The sequence below is a fragment of the Dipodomys ordii genome, unplaced genomic scaffold (assembly GCF_000151885.1).
Source record: "Dipodomys ordii isolate 6190 unplaced genomic scaffold, Dord_2.0 Scaffold10, whole genome shotgun sequence".
NCBI lineage: Eukaryota > Metazoa > Chordata > Mammalia > Rodentia > Heteromyidae > Dipodomys > Dipodomys ordii.
In genome coordinates, this window is record NW_012267226.1 from 20,154,205 (window position 1) to 20,178,570 (window position 24,366).

The following is a 24,366-nucleotide window of genomic DNA, read 5'->3' on the forward strand; positions in this document are numbered from 1 at the left end:
GAAGGTAGGGAGGGAAGGGATAGTAGGGGGAAAACAATGGAGGGGGTAACAATGCTCAATAGGAAGTGTACTCATTACCTCACTCATGTAACTGTAACCCTCTGTATAGTATCTTTACAATAAAAAATAAAAAAATATTAAAAAAAAGAAAAAATGATCAAGAAAGATAGAAGAAAAAAGAGGAGGAAAGAGGGAGGAAGAGAGGAAAGAAAATATAGAAAAAGAAGAAAGAGAAGAAAGATGAAAAGAAAGAAGGAAAGAAGGGAGGAAGGAAGGGTTTGGAAGGGAGGAAGGAAAGAAATGATTCATAATATACCTCTAAGTCTTTGGTTCAAATTCAATTACGAGCTAAAATGACCACTTAATGGTTACCAGGAAGAAACACAAAAAATAATAACAACAAAATCATTTCCAACTTCCTTTCTACCTGTTTTACACAGCATAAAAGAAGTATACTACCTCTCAGCATCAGAGGGAACAACCTTTCAAGCCATAGACAAGAAAACTCTCATAAGTGAGAGGATGCATTTATTAGGAAAAGTGGAATGACATCTATTTCAGAGACCTTTGGTCAACTGAAATTAAAATGAAAAGGGGATAAGGGAGAAAGAAATGATGACACTATTTGAAGATAACATTTAGTTTTCAAACTTTATCCTTCAAGAGACTATCAGCATGTCAGAAAAAAAAATCATTTGACACAAAGATCCAATGACTCAACTAGGGCACAAACTCAAATGGCTTTACCAAGGAGCCCTCCAGGCAGCGCCAGGGCAGTCAGCACAGAAGCAGCCTAGCCTAGTGGCAATGGGCTTACCCCTTTCTGTGATTGTTAGTTCCGTCAGGGGGATGTCATGGTGCACATCTGGGAGATTCTTCACAGCACAGCTGAATGTCCCATTGTCCTTCAGCGTAGGGTTGCTTATGCTTATGGATGCATCCCCTTTGTATACGTTTCCAGCCCAGGAGATCCGATCCCGAAAAGTGCCTGCTGTGGTTGGGTACTGGAAAGACTGATAGTGAAAATCTAATTTTGTAACACCAAGAGAGGAAAAGTTACTTTAGAAAATATAATGCAACATAAACCTAAGCAGGTCTAAAGTAATAAACAACTGTGCTGAGGGTTGATAGGTACACAACTGGTATGTGACAAAGGGGAAATTTTTGTTTATTCTCAAAATCATTAGAAGGGAAAAATATAATCTAGCCCCCCTCAAGTTATCTATCCTGCCAGTTAATACTCAATGACTGTATGTCAAATTAGAACAATGCTGCTTCACCCTTCATCAACAAAAACACCTAAATGTACCTGGAGATGTACCAGGCAGGTAGCTACAAAATAACACAATTTAGCTGAGCGCCGGTGGCTCATGCCTGTCATCCTAGCTACTCAGGAGGTTGAGATCTGAGGATCACGGTTCAAAGCCAGCCTGGGCAGGAAAGTCCATGAGACTCGTATCTCCAATAAACCACTAGAAAACCGGAAGTGGCACTATGGCTCAAGCAGTAGAGCACTTGCCTTGAGCTGAAGAGCTGAGGGACAGTGCCCAAGCAAGCCCAGAGTTCAAGCCCCATAGCCAAAAAAAAACACAATTTTTCTTTATTATGCAAGATCCAAGGCTTCTCTCTGTTTACTTGGTACATTCTCTCTTATGAAACCAACATTTCTAGCCACTGAATTGCCCAATTTGAAGAACTATTTTACAGAAAAGATGCTGAATCACTGACTGGTTAATTATCTCATGCATTCACTCAACAAATATTTAGTGCACACCTACTATGTTTTAGGTACTGTGTTGAGCAAAAGGATATTTAGGAGCCACACAGGCTTAGGCCCTACTCTCATGGAGTTTACATTCTAGTACTAAATAATGATATTAAGAAATAGTATGTGTGATGAGGCCTATTTGTTGATTAGCAGCATTAGGATAAAAGAATTTAAAAGGTTGGAAACTCATAATTGACAAAAGGCATACTACTCATCTCCTAGATTAATTTAGCCCATAAATTCCATGTTAAATTGTTGATATTCACACCCTTACAATTGATTTATTTGCTAGAATCCTGACTAACCAGGTAACTGGAACCTTACGTTATGACTTTAAAGAGCCTTTCTGGTGAGTTTGCTGATTTTCAGACCAGGCTCAGAGCTCAGTATTATTAGAGAACTACTATTTACATGCAAAGTGTGTGTGTGTGTGTGTGTGTGTGTGTGTGTGTGTGTGCATGTGCGTGTGTGTGTGCGTATGTGTGTGTGACAGAGAGAGAGAGAGAGAGAATACATCCCCTGCTCCTATGAGTTTGAACTTAGTGTGTAGGCACAAAGCCTCACTCTTGCTCAGCTTGCTTCCTTGGCTTCCTTGCTTGACTGGCATTCTACCATTTGAGCCATTCCTCCAGTCTGGCTTTCTGCTAGTTATTTTTATTTTTGGTGCCAATCCTGGGGTTTGAAGGCCTGGGCACTGTCCCTGAGCTTCTTTTGTTCAAGGCTAGCACTCTACCACTTGAGCCATACTCCACTTCCACCTTTTTTGGTAGTTTTATTGGAGGCACTAGTCTCATGGACTTTCTTGCCTGCGCTGGTTTTGAACCACAATCCTGAATATTAAGTAGCTAGGATTATAGGTGGCTGGTTGTTCTTAAGTCTAGCAGTTTTGGTGTCTCACTTGCCACTACTCACTATCCCCTGGATCTCAGCCTGCTGAGTAGCTGAGTAGCTAAGATTACAGGAACCAGTAGCACCAGGTTGTATGTAGGATTTGTAACCTAAAAAGCTCCCCAGTGTTTGTTCTGTCCTACTTTTGGCTAAGGAAACACAGCTAAATAAGGTCAGCCATAGTTTCCTAACTACTCAGAATAAAGCAAACTATTTTAAATCTGCAAAAATAGGAAACATAACTACAGCCTCACACCCTTCACTACAGTCACCTACCTTGCACCAATTTAATGGCCCCTAAAACAGAATTGAAAGGTCAGACACTAAAGTGAAAGAGATTTTTTTTCCAGAAAAGGAAAAGAAAATAAATTAATTGACTACTTTCAAAATTTCAATCTTACATATGGCTTTGACATTCACATTCTTGGATGGCATCTGTCCTGAACTAGGGAAAATACTGTTGGAGTCATAAGGAAAAAGGGTTGTTTTTGGTTTTCTTTTGTTCTGCTTTTTGGTACTAGTTCTGGGGCTTGAACTTAGGGCCTGGACTCTGTTCTTGAGCTTCTGTGCTCAAGGCCAGCACTCTGGCCACAACCACACCTCCACTTGTGGCTTTATTTTTTGGTAGTTAATTGGGGGTAAGTTTCATGAGCTTTCCTGCCCGGGCTGGCTTCAACTCAGGATCCTCAGATCTCAGCCTCCTGAGTAGCTAGGATTTACAAGCATGAGCCACTGGCACACAGCAAAGGTCTTGTTCTTTTTTTTTTTTCATGTAGCATTGTAACCTTCAATTCAACAAACACTAACATTTAAACCATAAATGTGTTTTATATGTGACTAAAGTATATTGTTTCTGACACTGCAAGATTATCTGTACTAACATCTGTAACCAACACAAAGTACTCCCATTTCCTTCAAAGGCAGCTGTATAAATCACTGCAGATGTTTACATGCTGGGAGAAGCAGCCAAGGTAAATCTGCCGAGCATAGATAATACAAACAGATACACCCACTGAGACAACTTTCAATGACAGATTATGAGCACTTTTAAGAGAAAGGATGAGGTGGGCTCTGGTGGCTCATGCCTGTAAACCTAGCTTACTCAGGAGGCTGAGATCTGAGGATCAATGTTCAAAGCCAGCTCAGGCAGGAAAGTCCATGAGACTCATCTCCAAATTAACCACCAAAAACTGGAATTGGGGCTTGTGGCTCAAAGTGGTACAGCCCTAGTCTTGAGTAGAAAAGTTAAGAGACAGAGCCTCACAATTGACCAAAAAGAAAAGAAAAAGAATGTCTGTGATTGGTGCCTATAGAAGTTTTTCTAGCCAACAGTATTAGAGATACCCTTTTTAGTACATCAGATCTGAAGATGAATCTGTAACACCATGCAAAAGGAAACAACAAGGGGGAAACAAAAATAAACCACACTTCCTTTATGCTTTTGACAATTTTTTTCCTGCAGGTTATATGAAAAAATATTTATTTATTTATTTAGTTAGTTAGCTATTTAGTTAGTTGGTGATAGGGTTTGAACTCGGGGCTTGGGCTCTATCCCTAAGCTTTTCTTTTCAATGCTAGCACTCTACCACTTTGAGCCACAGTTCCACTTCTTACTTTCTGATGGCTAACGATGGATAAGAGTCTCACAGACTTTCCTGCCTGATTCAAACCAGGATGCTCAGATCTCAGCAAGGATTATAGGCATGAGCAGCCAGCTCCTGGCAATATGTCAGATTCTTATAGGGAAGAATAAAAAAGGCCCTGAGTGGTCAAATGAATGTCACACAGGGAAGAAGCTCATATTCTTCTGTAGAAGCTCATCTGTATTACTTGCAATACAAGTATTCCCAAACTATAGAACCAGAGGACGGGGCTGGGGATGTAGCTTAGTGGTAGAGTGCTTGCCTAGCATGCATGAAGCCCTGAGTTTGATTACTCAGTAGCACATACACAGAAAAAGCTGGACGTGGTGCTGTGGCTCAAGCGGCAGAGCGCTTGCCTTAAGCAAAAGAAGCTCAGGGACAGTTCCCAGGCCCTGAGTTCAAGCCCAGCACTGGCAAAACAAAACCAAAACCAAAACAGAGGACTCATGGAAATACCCTGCAGTTACTTACAGATTCTGTGCGACTGCTGCTGGGAGGGCGGTATGTCCAGTCTATGGTCAGTTTGTCAGTGACGTCTGAAGATGACTTGAAGGTGCATCTCAACTTGACCTTTTCTCCAACATAACCTCGGATGTGGGCATCTGCACTAATCTCCAAGGAAAGCACAGTATGCATACCTAATCAAAGCAAGCCCAAACACTTAAAATGTGTTGATTCCAGGGAGACATGCAGGTCTGGGTAAAGAATATAGACATGCTGGTTATCATGTTTAGAGCCTTCACCAAAAAGCCAGGGCTATCAATCTCCTCTCAGGCAAGCCCACAAGGAACAAGGGGCTGATACTGGCAGCAATCTAGGGTAGCGCTTTTATCACTTTGCCATCTTAAATCACAGACTGAACATGCGGTAAAAACTGAAAATCTGGTCATACCAGCACTTTTTCAGGCACAGGCTTGTAGCTACATGAAGTACAAAGAAGCAGGCTGCCCACAGAGGCCTAATGCCAACAATGCCCATTGCTTACTTTCACCTCTCTCCAGACTCCCACATGCTCCAGGAATATGGCAGCATTTGCAGGTCTAAGCAACTGAGCCCAAGTACAACGGGGCCGCAGCATAGAGCGCCAGCAAAGTAAAAAGAGAACACATAAATTACAGAATTTTAAAAAACTGGTCTAAGGTTTATCTATTTTTCTCCCTTTCTTAAAGGTGGTTAATGAACCACACATCAATTAAAAGTAAACTAGAGCCGGGCGCTGGTGGCTCATGCCTGTAATCCTAGCTGCTTGGAGGCTGAGATCTGAAGATCACAGTTCAAAGCCAGCTTGGGAGGAAAATCCGTGAGACTCTTATCTCCAATAAAAACCACTAGAAAATTGGAAGTGGCACTGTGGCCTCAACGTGGTAGAGCATGCCGCCTTGAGCTGAAGAGAGCAGGGACAGCGCCCAAGCCCAGAGTTCAACCCCCATGACCGACCAAAAAAAAAAAAGTAAACTAGAGAGGAAAAGAACAAAAAATTGAATGTTCTCTACATTGTAAAAATCTGATTATCATTTTCAACCCTCCAGAGAATGGTCTTTACAAACCATTCATGTCCAAAACTTCATTGTCCCCAAAAGTTGACATTTTTTTCCTGAACAATCCCTTCTGCTTTCAGAAAACAGTTAATAGATATTTGTTTTCAACCAGGAGTCATATTTCAAAATTTTAAGTTGCTAGCAATTTGTATTTTCTACTTCCTTATCCACCTCAGTAAGTAACCATTCTTCTGGTCACCAAAAGCAAACAGAACATCAAGATTTCAGAAAATAGCAAAACCACATCCTGTTCTGGAAAAACAAAAAACACTCCTCCCTCTGGTAGAGGCAGGATGGTGTAGTGATTGAGCATACAAACAACAAAGCCAGTGGGCCCAGGTTCAAATCCCAGCCCTCCCTATTACTTACTGGCTCTGCAGCCTTAACAAGTCAATTCTTCAACCTCTCATCTTTATGAGAATATAATGCTTACCCCAGAAGGTTGGTGTGAGGATTAAATGGTAAGTACAACACTGGGAAGCCTACCAAAAAAACCAATGTGCACATCATCATCATCATCACTACCATCATTTGCTCTTCCAACCTTTCCTACCACAGTTCTGAGTCATTAATTTTACAGACTGTACTTACCATTGTCTACCTTAAATCATTTTTCTCACTCTTCTCTAGACAATCTAGTCTGGGCACATTCCTTCTAAAAGACCAAGACTGAGTTCACTAATAAGAACTTCAGTTAAGAACTTGCCCCCTCCAGCCAGGCGCCGGTGGCTCACGCCTATAATCCTAGCTACTCAGGAAGCTGAGATCTGAGGATCTCCACTCAAAGCCAGCCTGGGCAGGAAAATCCATGAAACTCTTATCTCCAATAAACCACCAGAAAACCAGAAGTGGCACTGTAGCTCAAGTGGTAGAGCACTAGCCTTGAGCTGAAGAGCTAAGGGACAGCGCACAGGCCCAGAGTTCAAGCCCCATGACCAACCAAAAAAAAAAAAATCAGTAGTACATATTTAACATGGCACCTAGAATATTTTAATACTAGTTCTCATTATTAAAATAAATACTATACATATCCAAAACCCTTCAATAATTCCCTATTGGCCAATTAAATAAAATTCAAAGTGCAGCAATCTGGCCTCAAACTTCTCACTCTACCACCTATCCATCTCATCCCTTTCACCAAGCCTGGAACATTCAGTCATTTCCCAAATGTCCTGCCTGAGTTGTTTCCCACCTTATCACACCTCCAGTATCACACACCTTTGAAATGCAGTCAAATACCAGTCATTTTGGGGATGCCTTCCCAGATTCCCTGATGAAATTGATCATCCTTTCTTTAATGTTCCTCTGACAGTTAATCTGTAACAATACTGAAGCACAAATGCTACAGGTTCAGTTTACAAAGGCATGAAATGAAATGCCTCCAGGACAAAAATCCAGAGCCAAGGGAGCAGGCAGAGAGCCTCAAAGTAGTGGTGCATTACCACAAATTCTAGTACAGAAAAAGCAAAAGTACTTATTAGTCTCACACCCACTCCCTATGACCTTTACAGTATTTTCAACACTTTTGGGTGGTTTTATTCATTGGTCTCTGTTTGGCAGTGTTGAATATTGAACCCTATATGCATGGCAAGGATTCTCCCACTAAGCTATAACCCACCCCTATTTTTTAACACTCTTAAATTCCCTATGTTTCTATCTTTCCACTACGTCCATCCAGAAAGGCTCAGCTTGGTAACCACTTTCTAAATTGAGCTTTGTATACTTTTGAAGGAGGAAAAAAAAAAATCACACAATTGCACTGAAAGTTACATTAGGGAAAGCAAGATGTCAAGAATGATTCCCAGGTTTCTGACTTGCTAATGACATTCACATAGAGAGGAAAAGCCAGGAAAGTACCAGGTGTGGCAAGAAACATCACTTTTTTTTTAATCTTCAAGATAACTAAGGGATAATGTAAAAGAACAGCTGGTTTAGGGTAAGGGTAAAAGTCAGCAGTCTTATGGCCCATGAGCCAAATGGAAGCAAATGGCTTTCATGAGAGGAAAACAAACTAAAGGTAAATGGCAGCACACTCTACTCCCAGCTCACCTGATAAACAGCTAAAAAGATTTTCAACACATTTATGTAAACAAAGCTTTACTATGTCTTATTCATTTATTTTTTAATTGTCCATGCTCCTTTTGCATGTTTCACAAAACTGAGCAGCTGCTACACACACATACACACAAATACACATTAGCTACACACATGAAAAAAGTAAAAGGTGTCAGATTTGATGGAATCTCTGGTGTATCATTTCTACATACTTCTGCAATTCACACAGGAGGACCAGTGTTATAGATTTAAATAAGCTAATAAGTGAGGCTCTATTTTTGAAAAGGGAAGCAAATAAACACTGCTGTGAAGCCAAAGTTTATTGCCTAACAGATTCAAAAGATAAAACATACACACATACATAGAAGAAATGCTGGAAACATGCTAAATGAAATGTGCCAGTCATAAAAGAGCACATTGTAATGGTTTCCTATATGTTAAATGCCCAGAATAGTAAGTAAATAATATAAAGCAAATTGGTGGTTCCCAGGGCTCAGAGGTGGAAATAAGTATAGGATTTGAATTGTACATCCAAATGAGTCAATTGTCCAGCATGTAATTTATATCACTAAACCTGTTATTTTTTGAAGAATATATATTCAACAAGTACAAGATCACAAAATTAACATTTAATGTTTTAATTATTTAATCTGCTGGCTTTTTTTTTTTTTTTTGGCCAGTTGTGGGGCTTGAACTCAGGGCCTGGGCGCTGTCTGTCAGCCCTTCAGCTCAAGGCCAGTTCTCTATCACCTGAGCCACAGTGTCACTTCATTTTCTAGTGGTTTATTGGAGAAAAGAGTCTCACACTTTCTTGCCTGGACTGGCTTTGAACTGCAATCTTCAGATGTCAGCCTCCTGAGTAGCTAGCATTGCAGGCGTGAGCCACCAGTGCTGGCATTGTCAGGAGTTCTTCAACATGAAATGACTTTAAGAAAAACTCATCAGGGCTGGGAAGGTGGCTCAGTGGTAGAGCGCTTGCCTTGCATGCATGAGGCCCTGGATTGGTTCCTGAGCACCACATAAGCAAAAAAAAAAAAAAAAAGACAGAAGTGGCGCTGTAGCTCAAGTGGTAGAGCGCTAGCCTTGAGCTGAAGAGCTGAGGGACAGCGCCCAGGCCCAGAGTTCAGGCCCCAGGATCAGACCCGTGCCCCCCCCCCCCCCGAAAAAAAAAGAAAAACTCATGCTAGAGATATATCTCAGCGGTAGCAAGTTTGCCAGCATGTGTAAGGTTCTGGATTTGATCCCCAGCATCACAAAAGTAATTATAAAATGCAATTTTATTATGATGGTTGCTATATTTTTAGTAATTACTGTTCCCCCAAGACGGGGAGGATAGATTGACAGCAGAGCAATATTTACCTCAGTTTACACATACAGACAGACTGAGAAGAAAACATCTATAAGCTCTGGAATTTTTTTCTGGGACAATAATTGAACTTTTATTTTCAGTGTCTGTGAGAGGGGGGTTATATGAAACGACAGTAGGCTGGGCCTGAAAACTGGATTGCAAAAGAATTTAGCTGAAAAACTGGACACTTATGACACAGGCAGCTGGGTGGAATCAGGGAGTGTGCTGACAGCATATTAGTCACCAGATAAATAAAAACTTCCTAGCCTTACCTGTTGAGAACACCTGAATTTTATTTATTTATTTTTGTCGGCTGTAGGGCTTGAACTCGAGGGCCTGCACACTGTCCCTGAGCTTTTGTGCTCAAGGCTAGCGTTCTACCGGTTTGGGGGACAGCTCCACTCCTGATTTTCTGGTGGCTAATTGAAGATGAGACTCGCAGACTTTCCTGGCTAGGCTAGCTTTGCACAGGGATTCTCCGCTCGCTCCTTTCAGAAATCCCCGTCACTTACAGGGAAATTTTATGAAGTTAAACAATTTAATGTTACCCATACCACCGATTTCCTAAGAACACGCACACACAATCCAGGAAATAATTGCACCCTAAACCGAAGGTGATCGGATTGAAACTTATGCCATCTGAAAATGGCATGAAAGCAAACATGCCCAATTTTTACAGCATCAAACCGTCAGCTCTGTACCTGTGGCACTAAAGGGTCAATTTAAAAAATCCTTTTTTTGTATCTTAAAAAAGGGTGAATGCCAAAGGGGGTTGCTTTTCGTGAACCACACGGGTCCTGTGCGCTCGTGTGAACTTCACGGCTGCCTCACGATGCCCACACACCGCGGGACGGAGGCCGGCTGACTAGGCCTGCCTTTCTCCTCTTCCTAAGCAGGGTCGGGCTGGAGGTCGGCCCTACGGCGACAAAACCTAGCAACACAAGGGAAATAAGACAACGAACGCCCGAGCAAACCCACGGCGGCCACCCAGGGTCGGGCGTCCGGCCGGACCCCGCCGGGCCCCGACTACAATTCCGGGCCGAGCCACCCGCGGCCCGGCCGCCCAGGCGCTCGGGGAAGACGCCGACTCCGCTCGGCTCGCGGCGAGCACCCTTCCTTCCGTCTGCCCTGCGTCCGCTCTCCCTCCCTCCGCCCTCCCGCTGCTTCCTTCCGTCCTTCCTTCCCGTCTTCCGTCCACTCTTCCTTCCCAGAAGCCGAGCGGGGGCTTTCCGCGGACCCCCCCCCCCCACACACACCCGGAACCGGAAGAGCGACCATCTTCCGGACCCCCCCGACCGGAAGTGGGGCGGCCCGCGAGCGCACTCACCCCGGAGGAGTAGGACGCCCATGAGGGCAGAGAAGGCGCAGCCCCGGCCTCCAGCGGCTCCGCTCGGCGGCATCCCGGCTGCTCCTCAGGTACCTGCACACCTTGTTTACCGCTCGCTCCCAGGTGGGCCCCACGCACACTGGTGGCGCCGGAAGTGACGTCAGGGAGCGAGGCTGAGGGAACACCTAAAATGGCTCCTTCCCAAAATCTTTCCCTGGCCCGTACTTAGGACTTGCCTGCTGGCTTTTGCTTAACACTGAAGGAGGTCACAGACTCTGGGGAAGCTTGTGCTTTTATCTGTAGTGGTATGCTAATTTTGATCCTGACTCTTGCAGGATTTTATACCTCCAGATCATTTAATTGAACCCTCAAAAGCCCCATAAATGTAGAGTTCATAGAGATCTCAGTACATACTGGATCAGTCAACAGATCAATCTGTATTAGGCCTAATACATGTTTTTGTGCCTCATCTTTCTTTGGTTCCTTTCCTTTTAAATGTTGCAAAGACAGTGTCCAGAATTAGGTGTTTACTAAATTACTGTTGACAGTGATGATGGTTCAAGTCCTTACAGCACGTATTAAGATGTAAAGGTAGTGGGGTTTGTGTTGCAGTTTTACATTTTTTCAACTGCCAGCCCTTTACTAGACTTGAAAGTAGTTAACCTCTCTTAACAGTAATGCAAGAATAGCAGATACAATCGTTGGTACCGTTCAGGAATCCTCAAACTCGCCAGGCGTGGTGGTACATGCCTCTAATCTCAGCACTGAGGGAGGCTCTAGCAGGACAGGCTCAAGTTCCACATCAGCCTGAAAATATTCCCCATCTAGATAGCTTATAAAGCTCAGTTCCCATCTAGCCAGAGCAATGTGAAAATTCTACGGAAACCCATATATTTTCATTTATCCAGCAAAAATCCATTACTTACTCCCAAGTGATCTCTAATAAAAAAGTTTTACTGAAGGTACAATATCCCCGTTTTTATGCTATCTGCTATATAAAAATTTCAGATGTGTACATAAGCAAATAACTTTATTACTAATATTTTATTTACACAGTTTAAGGCATAAAAATAAGTTACAATACAAAAGTGACCTTCAAAAGTAACCTTCACGAACGAAACACTAAACAAGGTCATATTATCCCCTTCAGTCTAGCCAAGAAACAGCTACAGGAATGCTGGAAAAAGTCTCCATGAGTTTTTCACTACTTTGTTACACCGATGGAATATCATGCAGGTCATCTATTTGAAGAAATACCCAGTTTTACTTACATAGGTTGAATTATGAAGAAAAGTATAAAAACGTGGATTAAAGGTAATACAGACTCCAGATCCAATTTTTAGCCTCAAAACCAAGCAGTGAAAGTTCACCTTTTTAGGCTGTATAAAAGCAGGAGTCAGGTATGGAATGGATCTCAGAATCATGGTACATATGTAAATTATACCAAATTTTAAAAAATAATATTGGAAAAAATCAAGTTCTAACATCCTCAAACAATCTATTTGAAAATATATTGATATAAAGGATGCTGAGGTTTGGTAAAAGGAAATCCATATGCAACCCAGTCAATGCAAACAAAATATCAGGCTGTACAGATGAGACTTTTCAACTTTTCTATCCTTTGAACAAATGCTGCTACGCTTAAATTTGGAATGGCATCAGGTAAATAGACTCTTTTTCAAAAAGCACATGTTTCTCCAAAGCCCACTTATAAAGTTTACTATTTCTACAAATTTATGGGCAAAAGAAGTTTTATTCGTTACAGTATTTTAGCAGTTTCTTTGCTCAATATAAAATTTTTACTCTTTTAAGCAACTAAATTTCAAACAAAAGACATTTTAAGTAAAAGAAAAAAAAAGTAATCTCTTCCAGTTTCAGATGTTTGTGTAATGCTAGACAAAACTCAACCATTTGGGGCTGGTCTTTTTTCACCAGCCTTAAGTTTTTTTGTGTTACAGCATACTGGTTCACACTCCTAGTAAGCTGCTTATTCATTCCAGTCTGCAATGAGCACAAAGTTCACTGTTTTGGTACAGATTCAATACATGGGAGGGACATATTAAGCTACACAGTCACTGCTTGTGAAAGACCTACATTGTAGATTGTAAATTTACATTGTGTTTTTCACAATATAGAAAAATGTGATGAGTGATTCATCCTGAGATAACATTTGCCAGTAATCATTGACATAACCTTTTGTGTTACATCAACCAGTTGTAAACCTTGGATTCATTGATGACAATCACACAATAAAAACTAAAAAACTTTCTACCTGGAATACTGAAAGAAACCCAATAAAACAAGATATATTGAATACTTAGGAAAGCCATAAAAATCAAAATTAATGGTTTAAATTTTGGATTTACTGTCAATCAAAACCAAGAGACTGAAATATGAGAAGGAAGGATAACAAATTCTAACTTTAGTAGCAAGAATGCTGCTGTAAAGAAACCAGTATGTAAAAGGAAACTGCAGATAAGTGGCTTTTATCCCCTTTTGATGCTAGTATGTGTGCGCACAAAGTCATACTCCAGGAGTGTTTAAAGGCAAAAAATGTAGCTTCTTAGTTTACAAACTAACACAAAACATTTGAAAAACTATTCACATTCTGAAATTAAATAAAATGTTCCTAATGAGTCTGTGTGAGTCTTGTGTTTGTTCAAGAGCCCTGTGCTGCCTGCAGGGGGACATTGCTTATCAGGTGGGTATACACTGCAGAAATTGTAGGAAGACAGGCCATAACTGGAAAAGCCAAATGAAAATTTCCATTAACTTCAGGCAGTATTAACTGCAAGGAATGTTAGGATCCTTGTTCTTGGAATTCTTCAGCTTCCTGAAATATAAAAGTTTTAAATGGATTATATATTTGGGAAGACTACATAAGGATACTTGGCATTATGGATTATATGCTTAAATCTATTCTATTATTAAATCTATTCTCCATTGCCTAAGGAAAATATTCTTAAACTTATTCTCCTGTTTTAGTTTTTAATAAAAAACATCCTTGTCATGGGAAGGGATGGGAAGGGGAAACAAAGGAGGAGGCTACAATGCTTGATAAAAAAATGTACTCATTATCTTGCCCATGTAATTGTAACCCCTCTGTACAGTATTTTCATACACACACACAAAAAATCCTTGTCACATGGTTCCCAGATCAGTGCCCTTTATTTTATAGCCTCTGGGGATCTAGGAAGGACACTGGAATGATCCACAGTTCAGTCACCTGTTCACATTCCATGCCTGCCCCTCCTTCTCCCAAGTAAATAAAAATCAAAGATTCAGAAAAGGAGAAAAGACAATATTTGGAATTCTTCTATCACCTAATTTTTAAGGATTGTTTCTGCAAACGTTTTTAAGCAAATTACTGGTCCTTACAATTTCATGGTGCTTTTATGTTGCTGTTGTTTGTTTAGTTTCTTTGAATAGGGGTTCCTGTATATAGCCTAGACTCACCTCACATTCACTATATAGGCCATGCTAGCCTTAAACTTGCATTGGTCCTCAGCCTCCCACATGCTAGAATTACAGGCATGTTTCTCCATGCCCAGCCTTCCACTGTGCTTTTTTAAAATAGAGACATTTTCCTATGTAATGAAAAATAATTCCCTAGGGTTATCCATATTCAGTATTTCCATATTTAAAAGTTTCTTAATTGCCCATCCAGATTTTTTTACATTTACTTTATTCTAACTTATGTCCATCCATTCAGGGATCAAAGTGCATTTAATATTATCTTTTTTTTTTTAAATCTGATAGCTTATTTCTTTTTCTTTTCAGAAGCTGGTGTTTACTAGGTAAGTGTTAAACAACTAACTTAAGCCATACACCCAACTTTTAATCTGACTTGTTAAGAGATTCTGCTTGATTTTTATTTTTATTTTTTTTGGGGGGGTGTCCGGTTGTAGGGCCTGAACTCTGGGCCTAGGCACTGTCCCTCAGCTCTTCAGCTCAAGGCTAGCACTCTACCACGTGAGCCACAGCACCACTTTAGCTTTTTTCTTTTTGCTTATGTGGTGCTGAGGAATCGAACCCAGGGCCTCTGGCATGCAAGGCAAGCACTCTACCACTGAGCCACCTTCCCAGCACCTCTGCTTGACTTTTTTTTTTTTTTTTTGCTACAAAAGCTTTATTTTCATTTGATCCAAGTCTGCTTGACTTTTAAAAGACAATTATCTTCGGTAAGAAATCCAAATTTGGTTTTCTATTTTTATAAAATAGTCACTTTATATTAGGTTTTACAAATAAAATTGTAGCTTTAGCCTATAAAATGTGACTGTCAACTAATAAGTCCTCTCAATTAGAATGAGATTTTACAGATTAAAGTTATTAATAGCAAAAATATTCCTTTTTTTTAGCAAAAATATTCTTGTGTCATAAAGTCGTTTGTATTTACATCTAGAGATCAAATGTATTAGACTTCAGAGAATGGGAGAAATTCTGAGCATAGGAAAAATACTGTATCTTTCCATTTAAGCATGATAAACCAGAAAACTAGAAAGACAGCTTTATCATAAGTGAACTAGATTTACAGTATAATAGCTAAATGAGGAATTGAAATGAATTCCAAATAGTACAAAAGTTCTTTTGTCAAAATGCTATGGGTATCTTATTATTTTGCTCTCTCAGTGTCATGACTAGGTTGCAGTATTGAAAAACAGTAATCTCTTCATGTAAAAAAATTTTTTTAGCTGGTCATAGTAGCTACGATTTGCTCACACTTATAATCCTAGCTACTCAGGTGGCCTATAGTAGAAAGCTACAGTTTTGAGGCCAGCCTAGGAAAAAAAAGTTCTTAAGATTCCCCCATTTCAGCCAATGAAAAGCTGGGTTCAGTGGTTCATGTCTGTCACTGCAGTGTGTAGGACCCCTAAAAAGGATAGTCTTCACATAAGCAAGCCCATAAACGCCTTATCTGAAAAAAAAACTACTGCCAAAAGAGCTAAGGATGTTGTTCAAGTGGTAGAGTGTCTAGCAAGTTCAAGGCCCTGAGTTCAAATCTAATACTGCTCCCTAAAAAATGACTGACACATTAAAAGTTTATTATTAATAATAAAATTATATTTTTTAAAGAATTTTATTGGTGTTAGTATATATAACCCCAAAGCTTCTAAAACCTTGAGAATTATCTCAGCTTTAGTGGCAAAGTCTAGTTTATTAATTCTTGGAGAAAGTACAGCAAAGGAAGATGTCATCATTTTATTAATAAGATACCCTGGCCACTGCCTCTAACTTCATTTAGGAAACAACTCATAGCCACATAAGTTAATCTGGAGATGGCCCAGATAGGTCAAAAAGTGGAGGAAAGGAATCAACCCCTTAGTGAAGCTTACCATCTAGGAATGTTAGTCTGTATCTTCTAAAAACACAGAGACCTTGTTTTCTTGGTTGAGCTTTTCTTCTTCTTTTCTGTAACAAAACAGAACCCAAATGTCAAGTGAATAGACAAGAAACAAAGTGGGGGAAGTGGTGCTGTGGCTCAAAGTGATTGAGTGCTAGCCTTGAACAAGACTGCAAGGACAGCACCCAGGCCCCAAGTTTAAGACCCACAACCGACCAAGAAAGAAAAACGGGGAAATCCTATAGAAATATCAGGTAATGTGTTTTTTCCCCATATCTTGGGAAGAATTACACAAACCTAGGAGCGAAACAACTACTCATGCCCCATAACCAGTTAACACTCCTTGACCTGTCTTGGCCATCCGAACTTAAGATTCTTTTCAGAATGTCTGAGATCTGATTTTGGAAGTCTAGAAATTTATAGGACACACTTTACTTCAACATTGGTTATTTTGCCTCTCATTCCTACTCTTGTTCAGAATATGTTTTGTGTTGACTAGAAGACTTCTTATTGTTTATATTCTATTCAAACTAGGATTCAGAGATGGGTTTCTTTTTTTGTTTTTTTCCTCTAATTTTTTTAAAATTGTTTTCGTAAAAGTGATATACAGAAGCGTTAAGTTACACAAGTCAGGTAATGTGTACATTTCTTTTGGACAATGTCACCCTTCCCTCACTTTCTCCCAGTTTTCCCTCCTGTCCCCACTCACAAGCTGTATAGTTCATTTTCAACATACTGTCTAGTGAGTACCACTGCTGCATTTGTTCACCCTTTGTCCCTCCATTTCTGTGTCCCGCCCCAACTTCCCAAAGACAGATAAATAAACAAACAAGACAAAAAGAAAAGAAAAACAACAGGCTGACTTCTGGGTAGCTTAAAGAGGAGAAACAGGAGCTCAGACTTTAGACTCATGACATTTTCTGAATCTTTGGCTTTTTCAAGACTGCAAATTTTCCTGGCCTTCTCAGGAGCAACTTCTCCGCTGCCAGTGGGCCTCTCAGACACCCTTAACCAAAGCCTGACCCCAGAATCTGTTCTGGTGGATGAGGAAGAGAATTCCCCAAGTGGACCAGAGCCCACTCCTCTTCTTCCAGAATCCTCAACATCTTTAATAACAGACCTTCAGAGGTTGACTCTGCACCCGTGCACCAGCCTCCTGTCTCCTCAAGCCCAGCCCTCAGCATCAGGAAAGAAAGGCTCTTACAGCCGGCAGATGCTGCCTTTCCTAAAGCTGGGATCCAGAGAGTGTTACTGGAGCAGGAAAAAAATCTGGCCCACTTGAGATATGTCCTTAAAAACAGATATTCACAAATTCAAGAGCTTCTAGAGGACCCCATCATAGTGCTTCTGGAAACTCCACCCAGGTGCCCTCTCAGATGGCCCACAAGGACAACTCCATGTGTGGTGGTCCACCACCCTCACCATCCTCTCTCAGAATTCTCATAAAGCATGGCGGCGGTATATCACAGCTTTGTGCTCAGCAACAAGCTCCCTGACCTTGCACCCCTCAGCAGGCCAGAAATGCTGGCCCAGAGCAACAGAGATGGATTGACCTTAAGGCAGAGGAGTCGAAAGCTGGCAAACTGGAGATTTTCTCCAACTAAAGAAAGGCCATTCCAATGTACCTGCAGCTTCTGCTTGACTAATGATAGGGACCCTTCAGAAAATGCAAGATTAGGGGCTAATAATGGCAAAGAGTCCTAGTAAGCCGGGCGCTGGTGGCTCACGCTTGTAATCCTAGCTACTAAGGAGGCTGAGATCTGAGGATCGCGGTTCAAAGCCAGCCCAGGCAGGGGAGACCGTGAGACTCCTATCTCCAATAAACCACCAGAAAACCGGAAGTGGCACTGTAGCTCAAGTGGTAGAGCGCTCGCCTTGAGCTGAAGAGCTGAGGGACAGCGCCCAGGCCCAGAGTTCAAGCCCCACGACCGACAAAAAAAAAAAAGAGTCCTAGTAAGTGACAGGTGTCAATCACTTGATAATTAAATATAACCTATTGTCAAAGCTCCTGGATGCTACAAGACACTGATTTTATATGCCAAGAATTTTGAAGATCTTGCGTGTCCTGTGATTTGGTTTTCTAGCTTTTTGAGGTTTTTTTTTTTCCTTTCTTTTTTGAAAATTTTTATTGTTATTATGAAGATGATATACAGAGGGGCTACATTTATAAGTCAAGTAGAGAGTACACTTCTTTTTGGACCATGTCACCCCTTCCCTTCCCTCGCTCTCTCCTGTCCCCATCCACAAGTTTTTTTTGTTTTTTGGGTCCGGTCGTGGGGCCTGAACTCTGGGCCTGGGTGCTGTCCCTCAGCTCTTCAGCTCAAGGTTAGCACTCTACCACTCCGGCTTTTTTCTTATGTGGTGCTGAGGAATCGAACCCAGGGCCTCGAGCATGCAAGGCAAGTGCTCTACCACTGAGCCACCTTCCCAGCCCCAAGTTTTTTGTTTTTTATTTGGTCCTGTGGATATCTCTTCCTACTTCAATGTCAATAATTTGTTTTCTAAAGTCTAGGAGAGGTGAAGTCGTTATTTGAAGACATGTAAACCATACTGATTTAGGTGTTGGGTAATGAGTAGAAAAGATGACTGACATTTTCTGGTTGTCAAGTATTTGAGCTTTAATAAATGGAGATTTTGATGCATTAGTGTAAATAGTAGTAAATAAATGTGCACATAAGGAACTTGTCCTTGTTTCTATTTCCTGGGGTTCATTTCAATAAATATTGTTTTATATGATCAGAGGTACTGCACCTTTGTGTTCCCCTTCTAGGAGTATCCTCCTTTAGGAGGTTGGTTTCTTAAACTCTTTAAATTGATTAAATTTATTTCAGTAAATATTTACTGAGGAAAAGAAACAAATGGTGCCAGCACAGCTATATACCCAGAATCTTTCCATTTAAGAAAGAATTGGAACTCTTACCTCAACAACAGACAAATCTAATTCAAGGCAGGGATGGGAGGGAGAAATTGGGGGGAAGCAAAAGGAGAGCTAACATCCAAAAAGCAGTGTATTCACTATTTGACTTATGAAACTGTAACCGCTCTGTACACCTTAATAATAACAATAGAATTGTATTTTTAAATTCAAAATGGATCAAAGCCCTGACTTTAAGAACTAAAACTATATATCTCTTAGAAGAAAATGTATAACATTCATGATATTGGATTAGGCACAAAAGAGCCAGCAACAAAAGAAACAGATTAAGTTGGACTTAAACAAAACATAAGACTTGTGCCTTAAAGGACATTGAACAAAAGAAGTAAAAAGCAGAATGGGAAAACCAATTATAAATCATATATTTGATAAGGGATTGGTATTGAAAATACATAAAAAAACTCAACTAAACAATAAAAACACATTAACCAACCCAGTTATAAGGCAAGCAGGCTCTGAATAGTTCTGCGGGTAAGCTGTACAGAGAGCCACAAACAGGAAGCTCAGCATTATCCATCATTATGAAAATGCAGATTAAAACGTCAGATACTACTTCATGTCCACTAGATGGCTTTAATTTTAAAAAAAAAATGTTTTAAGACAATAACCAGGTTTAGTGAGGGTATGGAGAAGTTAGAATTCCCATACATTGCTGACAGGGATGTAAAATATAACTGTTTGGGGAAACAGTCTGGCTATTATTCCTCCAAAAAATGAGACAATTACCATAAGACTCAAAAGAGTTGAAAACTGGTCTACACAAAAACTTGCAGGTGTCTGTTGATAGCAGCATTAGTTATATACCAAAGAGAAGAGGGAATAAACCCTAAATGCCCATCAGTTGACAAATAGATAAATAATATGTAATATGGAAGATTATGCAGCCATTAAGTATTAATGAGCCAGATGCTGGTGGCTCACATCTGTAATCCTAGCTACTCAGGAGGCTGAGATCTGAGGATGACAATTCTAAGCAAGCCCAGGCAGGGAAGTCTATGAGACTCCTCTCCAATAAAGAATAAAAAGCTAGAAGTGGGCTGGGAAGGTGGCTCAGTGGTAGAGCACTTGCCTTGCATGCATGAGGCCCTGGGTTCGATTCTTCAGCACCACATTAGCAAAAAGAAAAAAGCCGGAAGTGGCGCTGTGGCTCAAGTGGTAGAGTGCTAGCCTTGAGCTGAAGAGCTGAGGGAGAGTGCTCAGACCCAGAGTTCAGGCCCCACGACCAGACCCAAAAAAAAAAAAAAAAAAGCTACAAGTGGAGCTTTGGCTTAAGTGGTAAAACTAGCCTTGACCAAAAGAAGCATAAGGACAGCACCCAAGCCCTGAGTTCAAGCCCCAGGACTGGCACACAAACACACAAAAAAGTATTGTTGAAGTACTAATATACACATTAATGAATGTTAAAAATATTAAATGAAAAAAGTTAAATATAATAGGCTACATATTTTATGATTCTAGTAACAGGAAATGTCCAGGACAGGCAAGCTCCCATAGATAAGCGGGTCTGGGGCTGGTGAGAGAGGAGAATAGGGAGTAATAGCTGAAAGGAATGCAGTTTCTTGGAACGGTAGGGATTTTAGAAAAGTGAGCAGGTTAAAGGTTAACATTAAATGGTTGTTACACAACTGCAAATTTTGTAGTATTTGAGTTTATCTCAATTTAGAAATGCTTTTTGAGCATTTCTCAATTGGCTGTCGGCTTAGCAGATCACTAATACTTAGCCACCCTGCTGACTTCCTAGTCCTGTCTTTAGAAATGTATATTTCACTTTAAAAGCAAGGGACATTTTAGAAAAACTTAAAAAGCAAATTTTATAGCACCAAATCCCATATTGTAAAGAAAGTATACATTGAAATCTTTTGCAAAATTAAAAAACCTTTTGCAGAGTTACTCTTTACTCCTTAATTAATCTGTCCTGTGAATTAGCATTCTTTCACACAGGCTTTACTCAAAGGGAAAAACATGTTCAACAATGTGGCCCCATCACACAATACCAAGAGTCACCATAAGAAAGTGTTAAAGACTTTCCCATCAGCGCCCAGCCTTACGATTTTATCTCCATCACTCTATGAGCTCTCTCAGCCCGTCGCTTTTTCCGAAAGTGCTGGAAGAGGACGACCAGGATTACTATGATGATCATCAGCGCACAGGCACAGCCAATGGCCAGAGCCAGGAAATAGATCTCAGAGAAGGCCACTATAAGGGGGGAAAAAAGAGATCAGGTGATCAACTCAAGATTCCATAAAGAACTATGACGGTCAGGCACTGGTTGTTTATGTCTGTAATCCTAGCTACTCAGGAAGCTGAGATCTCAGGATCATTTTTTAAAGCCAGCCTGGGCAGGAAAGTCTGTGAGACTCTCATCTCCAACAAAAAAGCCAGAAGTGGAGCTGTAGCTCAAGTGGTAGACCACCAGCCTTAAGCAAAGGAAACTCAAGAACAGCATCCAGGCACTGAGTTTGAGGCCAAGGACTGGCATGGCATGCATGCATGTGCACACATGCACATGCGTGTACGTCTACACACACACACACACACACACACACACACACACAAAAGAACTGATGAAATCTGAAGGCAAATAGCATACATCATTCAATGGAACCTTCCTTTTTCCTGCCTCTATGTATAAAATATCATGTTACCCTGTTAAACTATAACAGACAGCCCCACAGAACTGCTGCAGTGGATCTTAAAGCATAATCCTAGGGGTATCAGCAATAGTAGCACTTGAAAACTCTGAAATGAAAAATCTCAGGCCCAGCTCTACTGGATTACAAATGGGGCCAGCAGCCTATGCTTCAGCATGTCTTTCAGGTGACCAAGATGACACTAAAGCTTAGAGAACCAGTGAGTCCGATGACTGCCTAGGAGGGCAATGGTACTACTAACTGAATCAGACCTAGTGCCCAGCCATTTCTCCCTTAGGTGCCATCTCTATCAGTCAGTCAGTCATTTACTCAGATTTATTAAGGGCCTGCTATTTTCCAGACACTGTAATAGCCAAGGAAAGCCAAAACAAAAATTATTTTCAAGGAGTTCTTGTTCCTTAGGAAGATAAGTAAATCAGTAACTACAGTCTAGGAAACAAGTAAGCAAGGAACCCAGAGGGAAGAAGGGTCCCTAACTAGACTCAAGTCTATAACACCTGCTTCTGTCCTTTCATTTGATTTCTGATTTGCTCTTCAATAAACGCTCAGAGGGCTGGGAAGGTGGCTCAGTAGTAGAGCACTTGCCTTGCATGCATGAGGCCCTGAGTTCAATTTCTTAGCACCACATAAGCAGAAAAGGCTGGAAGTGGCACTGTGGCTCAAGTGGTAGGGTGCTAGCCCTGAGCTGAAGAACTGAGGGACAGCGCCCAGGCCCAGAGTTCAGGCCCCATGACCAACAAAAAAATAAACCAATAAACAGAGCCAGAAAAGATATTTGAGAATGTCAAGCCTAGGAGTTTCCAGCCTAGAATCTCCCCCAAGAAGGATGGAAAGAAGACAGGTGTGTACACTCATAAAGACAGCACTTGGGAAGGAGAGGCAGGTGGATCACATGTTCAATGTCAGCCTCAGCTACAAAGCCAGACTCCTATCTCAAAAAAGGAGAGGAGGATAGAGAATTGAGATGAACTATGAACCTACATACTCCCATGTCTCATTGGTATACCTCCATTTTTTGTGGGTGGGAAACAGGGCCATAGATACTCAATAGATTATTTTCATTTGATTCTTGAGACTCTTTTTTTTTGGGGGGGGGTCCAGTCGTGGGGTCTGAACTCTGGGCCTGGGCGCTGTCCCTCAGCTCTTCAGCTCAAGTGGTAGAGTACTAGCCACTTCCGGCTTTTTTCTAATGTGGTGCTGAGGAATCAAACCCAGGGCCTGGAGCATGCAAGGCAAGTGCTCTACCACTGAGCCACCTTCCCAGCCCTTCATTTGATTCTTAAGAAGTAGTAATTCCAATATGTTTAAGAACTATTCATTTCTTGTCTAACCCGTTGGTCAAAAGAAATTTAGGTTGAGCTGGGCACTGGTGGCTCACACCTGTGATCCTAGATACTCAAGAGGCTGAGTTCTGAGGATCATGATTTAAAGCCAGACAGGGCAGGAAAGTCCCTGAGACTCTTAAATAAACCACCAGAAAACTAGACATGGTGCTGTGGTTCAATGGTAGGGCACTAGCCTTGAGCTGAAGAGCTCAGGGACAGTGCCCTGAGTTCAAGCCACATGACCGAAAAAAAAAAAAGAAACTGAGGTCGAAAGTACATTACTTCCAGAATTTCAACCAGTTCTCCAGATTGCACTGCTTTCTATTGATAGGGACTTGAGAGATTGTTTCAAACGGTACTATGAATGAAAGGAGGAGGCCATGGCACTTGACAGGCTCCAACTTTTGGAGTGGTGTGTAAGGGTTACGCGCCACCCACTTGGGAGGCTGCAACAGGAGGATTACAAGTCCAAGACCAGGTCCTGTTTTGGCATTATTAACTTTCAAACTTTCTTGAAGCTTGAGATTCCTCCTTTGTAAGACAGAGACGACAATATCCATTTCTGAAGTTCTTATTAAAAAGCAAAACCAAAAAACAGTTCACGTATATTGTTGGTAAAAATGGAAAACAACGTGATCAACAGCGAATCGGGTTAAATGAGATAGTACTGGCCAAGCACGTCAGACCCTGCCTGCCCAGAGCAGGTAGACAGGGAATGAACAGGCCAATTGTTAGTCGTTTATCAGAGCTGCTTCCTCTCCGTCTCGGAGGAGCTCCAGGCTGTTTCTGTCACAGAATCCCCCAGATCCCTTCTCTCTCCCAACAAAGCCTTGCTCTTCTCCTGCCAGGCCCCTCCGCCCGCCTCTGCAGGGCAGCTCCCAAGCGCCAGCCGGCTCCAGCCTCGCGGACACCCGGGCCGCGGCCCCTGCGGGCCCCCAGCTCCCGCCCGGCCCACACCGCTCCCCCGCCCCGCTCCCCCGGCGTGACCTACCCGTCTGCACAACACTGAGCCGGATGGTCCCCACCAGCCCATCCACATCGGGTGGGTTCTTCACCTGGCAGGTGTAGGTGCCATTGTCATCAAACTGCAGCTTCCACAGCATAATGGAGGCGTCATACCGCTCGGGGTTCCCGACCCAGACCACCCGGTCCTTGAACCGCCCGTTCTTGGGTGTGAAGGGATCCAAGTGGTAGTAGAATACCTAGGGAGAAGGGAGGAGGCGCTGGGCGCGGGGACGGACGGGGCCGCCGGCCCCCTTCTCACTAGCCCCGTCTTCTCCGAGCTCCGCGCGGGTCTCCCCCGAAACACCCCAAGTTATCGACTTACGAACTGCTCGGGGCCCCCATCCCGAGGCCGGAAGTTCCACGTCACGGTCAGCGCGTCGCCCACCGGCGCGAAGCTGGAGAAGGTGCACTTGAGCCGCAGGTCGGTGCCGTTGACCGCCTCCAGCGCCCCGGACGTGTAGATCTCCACCGCCGCCGCGGACCACAGCGCTGGGGCGAGGAGAGCAGCGGGTACCGGCCTGGCCTGGCCTCGTCCCGCCGGG

The 24,366-nt window shown here is 42.0% G+C and overlaps 2 protein-coding genes across 3 annotated transcripts in view; both read right to left on the reverse strand.

The window, feature by feature from the left end:
- Mpzl3 (myelin protein zero-like 3) overlaps positions 1 to 10,820 on the reverse strand; it is a 16,637-nt gene extending 5,817 nt beyond the window's left edge. Inside the window, exons 1-3 of one of the 2 annotated variants that reach the window (XR_001174757.1) lie at positions 10,568 to 10,820; positions 4,771 to 4,937; positions 818 to 1,027 (exon numbers count right to left, since the gene is read on the reverse strand). Coding sequence is in view for 1 of the 2 variants with exons in the window: in XM_013009600.1 (XP_012865054.1) it covers positions 818 to 1,027; positions 4,767 to 4,937; positions 10,568 to 10,640 (454 nt within the window). In the remaining variant the exon portion in view is untranslated. Of the gene's footprint in view, positions 1 to 817; positions 1,028 to 4,766; positions 4,938 to 10,567 lie in introns of both variants that reach the window. The other variant, XM_013009600.1, reaches the window with a different exon arrangement.
- Positions 10,821 to 12,958: 2,138 nt separating this feature from the next.
- Positions 12,959 to 24,366, reverse strand: part of Mpzl2 (myelin protein zero-like 2) — an 11,832-nt gene continuing 424 nt past the window's right edge. The window contains exons 2-6 of the mRNA XM_013009842.1: positions 24,147 to 24,313; positions 23,811 to 24,021; positions 20,892 to 21,039; positions 15,901 to 15,976; positions 12,959 to 13,400 (exon numbers count right to left, since the gene is read on the reverse strand). Of these exons, the coding sequence (XP_012865296.1) occupies positions 15,913 to 15,976; positions 20,892 to 21,039; positions 23,811 to 24,021; positions 24,147 to 24,313 (590 nt within the window). The 3' untranslated portion in view covers positions 12,959 to 13,400; positions 15,901 to 15,912. The remainder of the gene's footprint in view (positions 13,401 to 15,900; positions 15,977 to 20,891; positions 21,040 to 23,810; positions 24,022 to 24,146; positions 24,314 to 24,366) is intronic.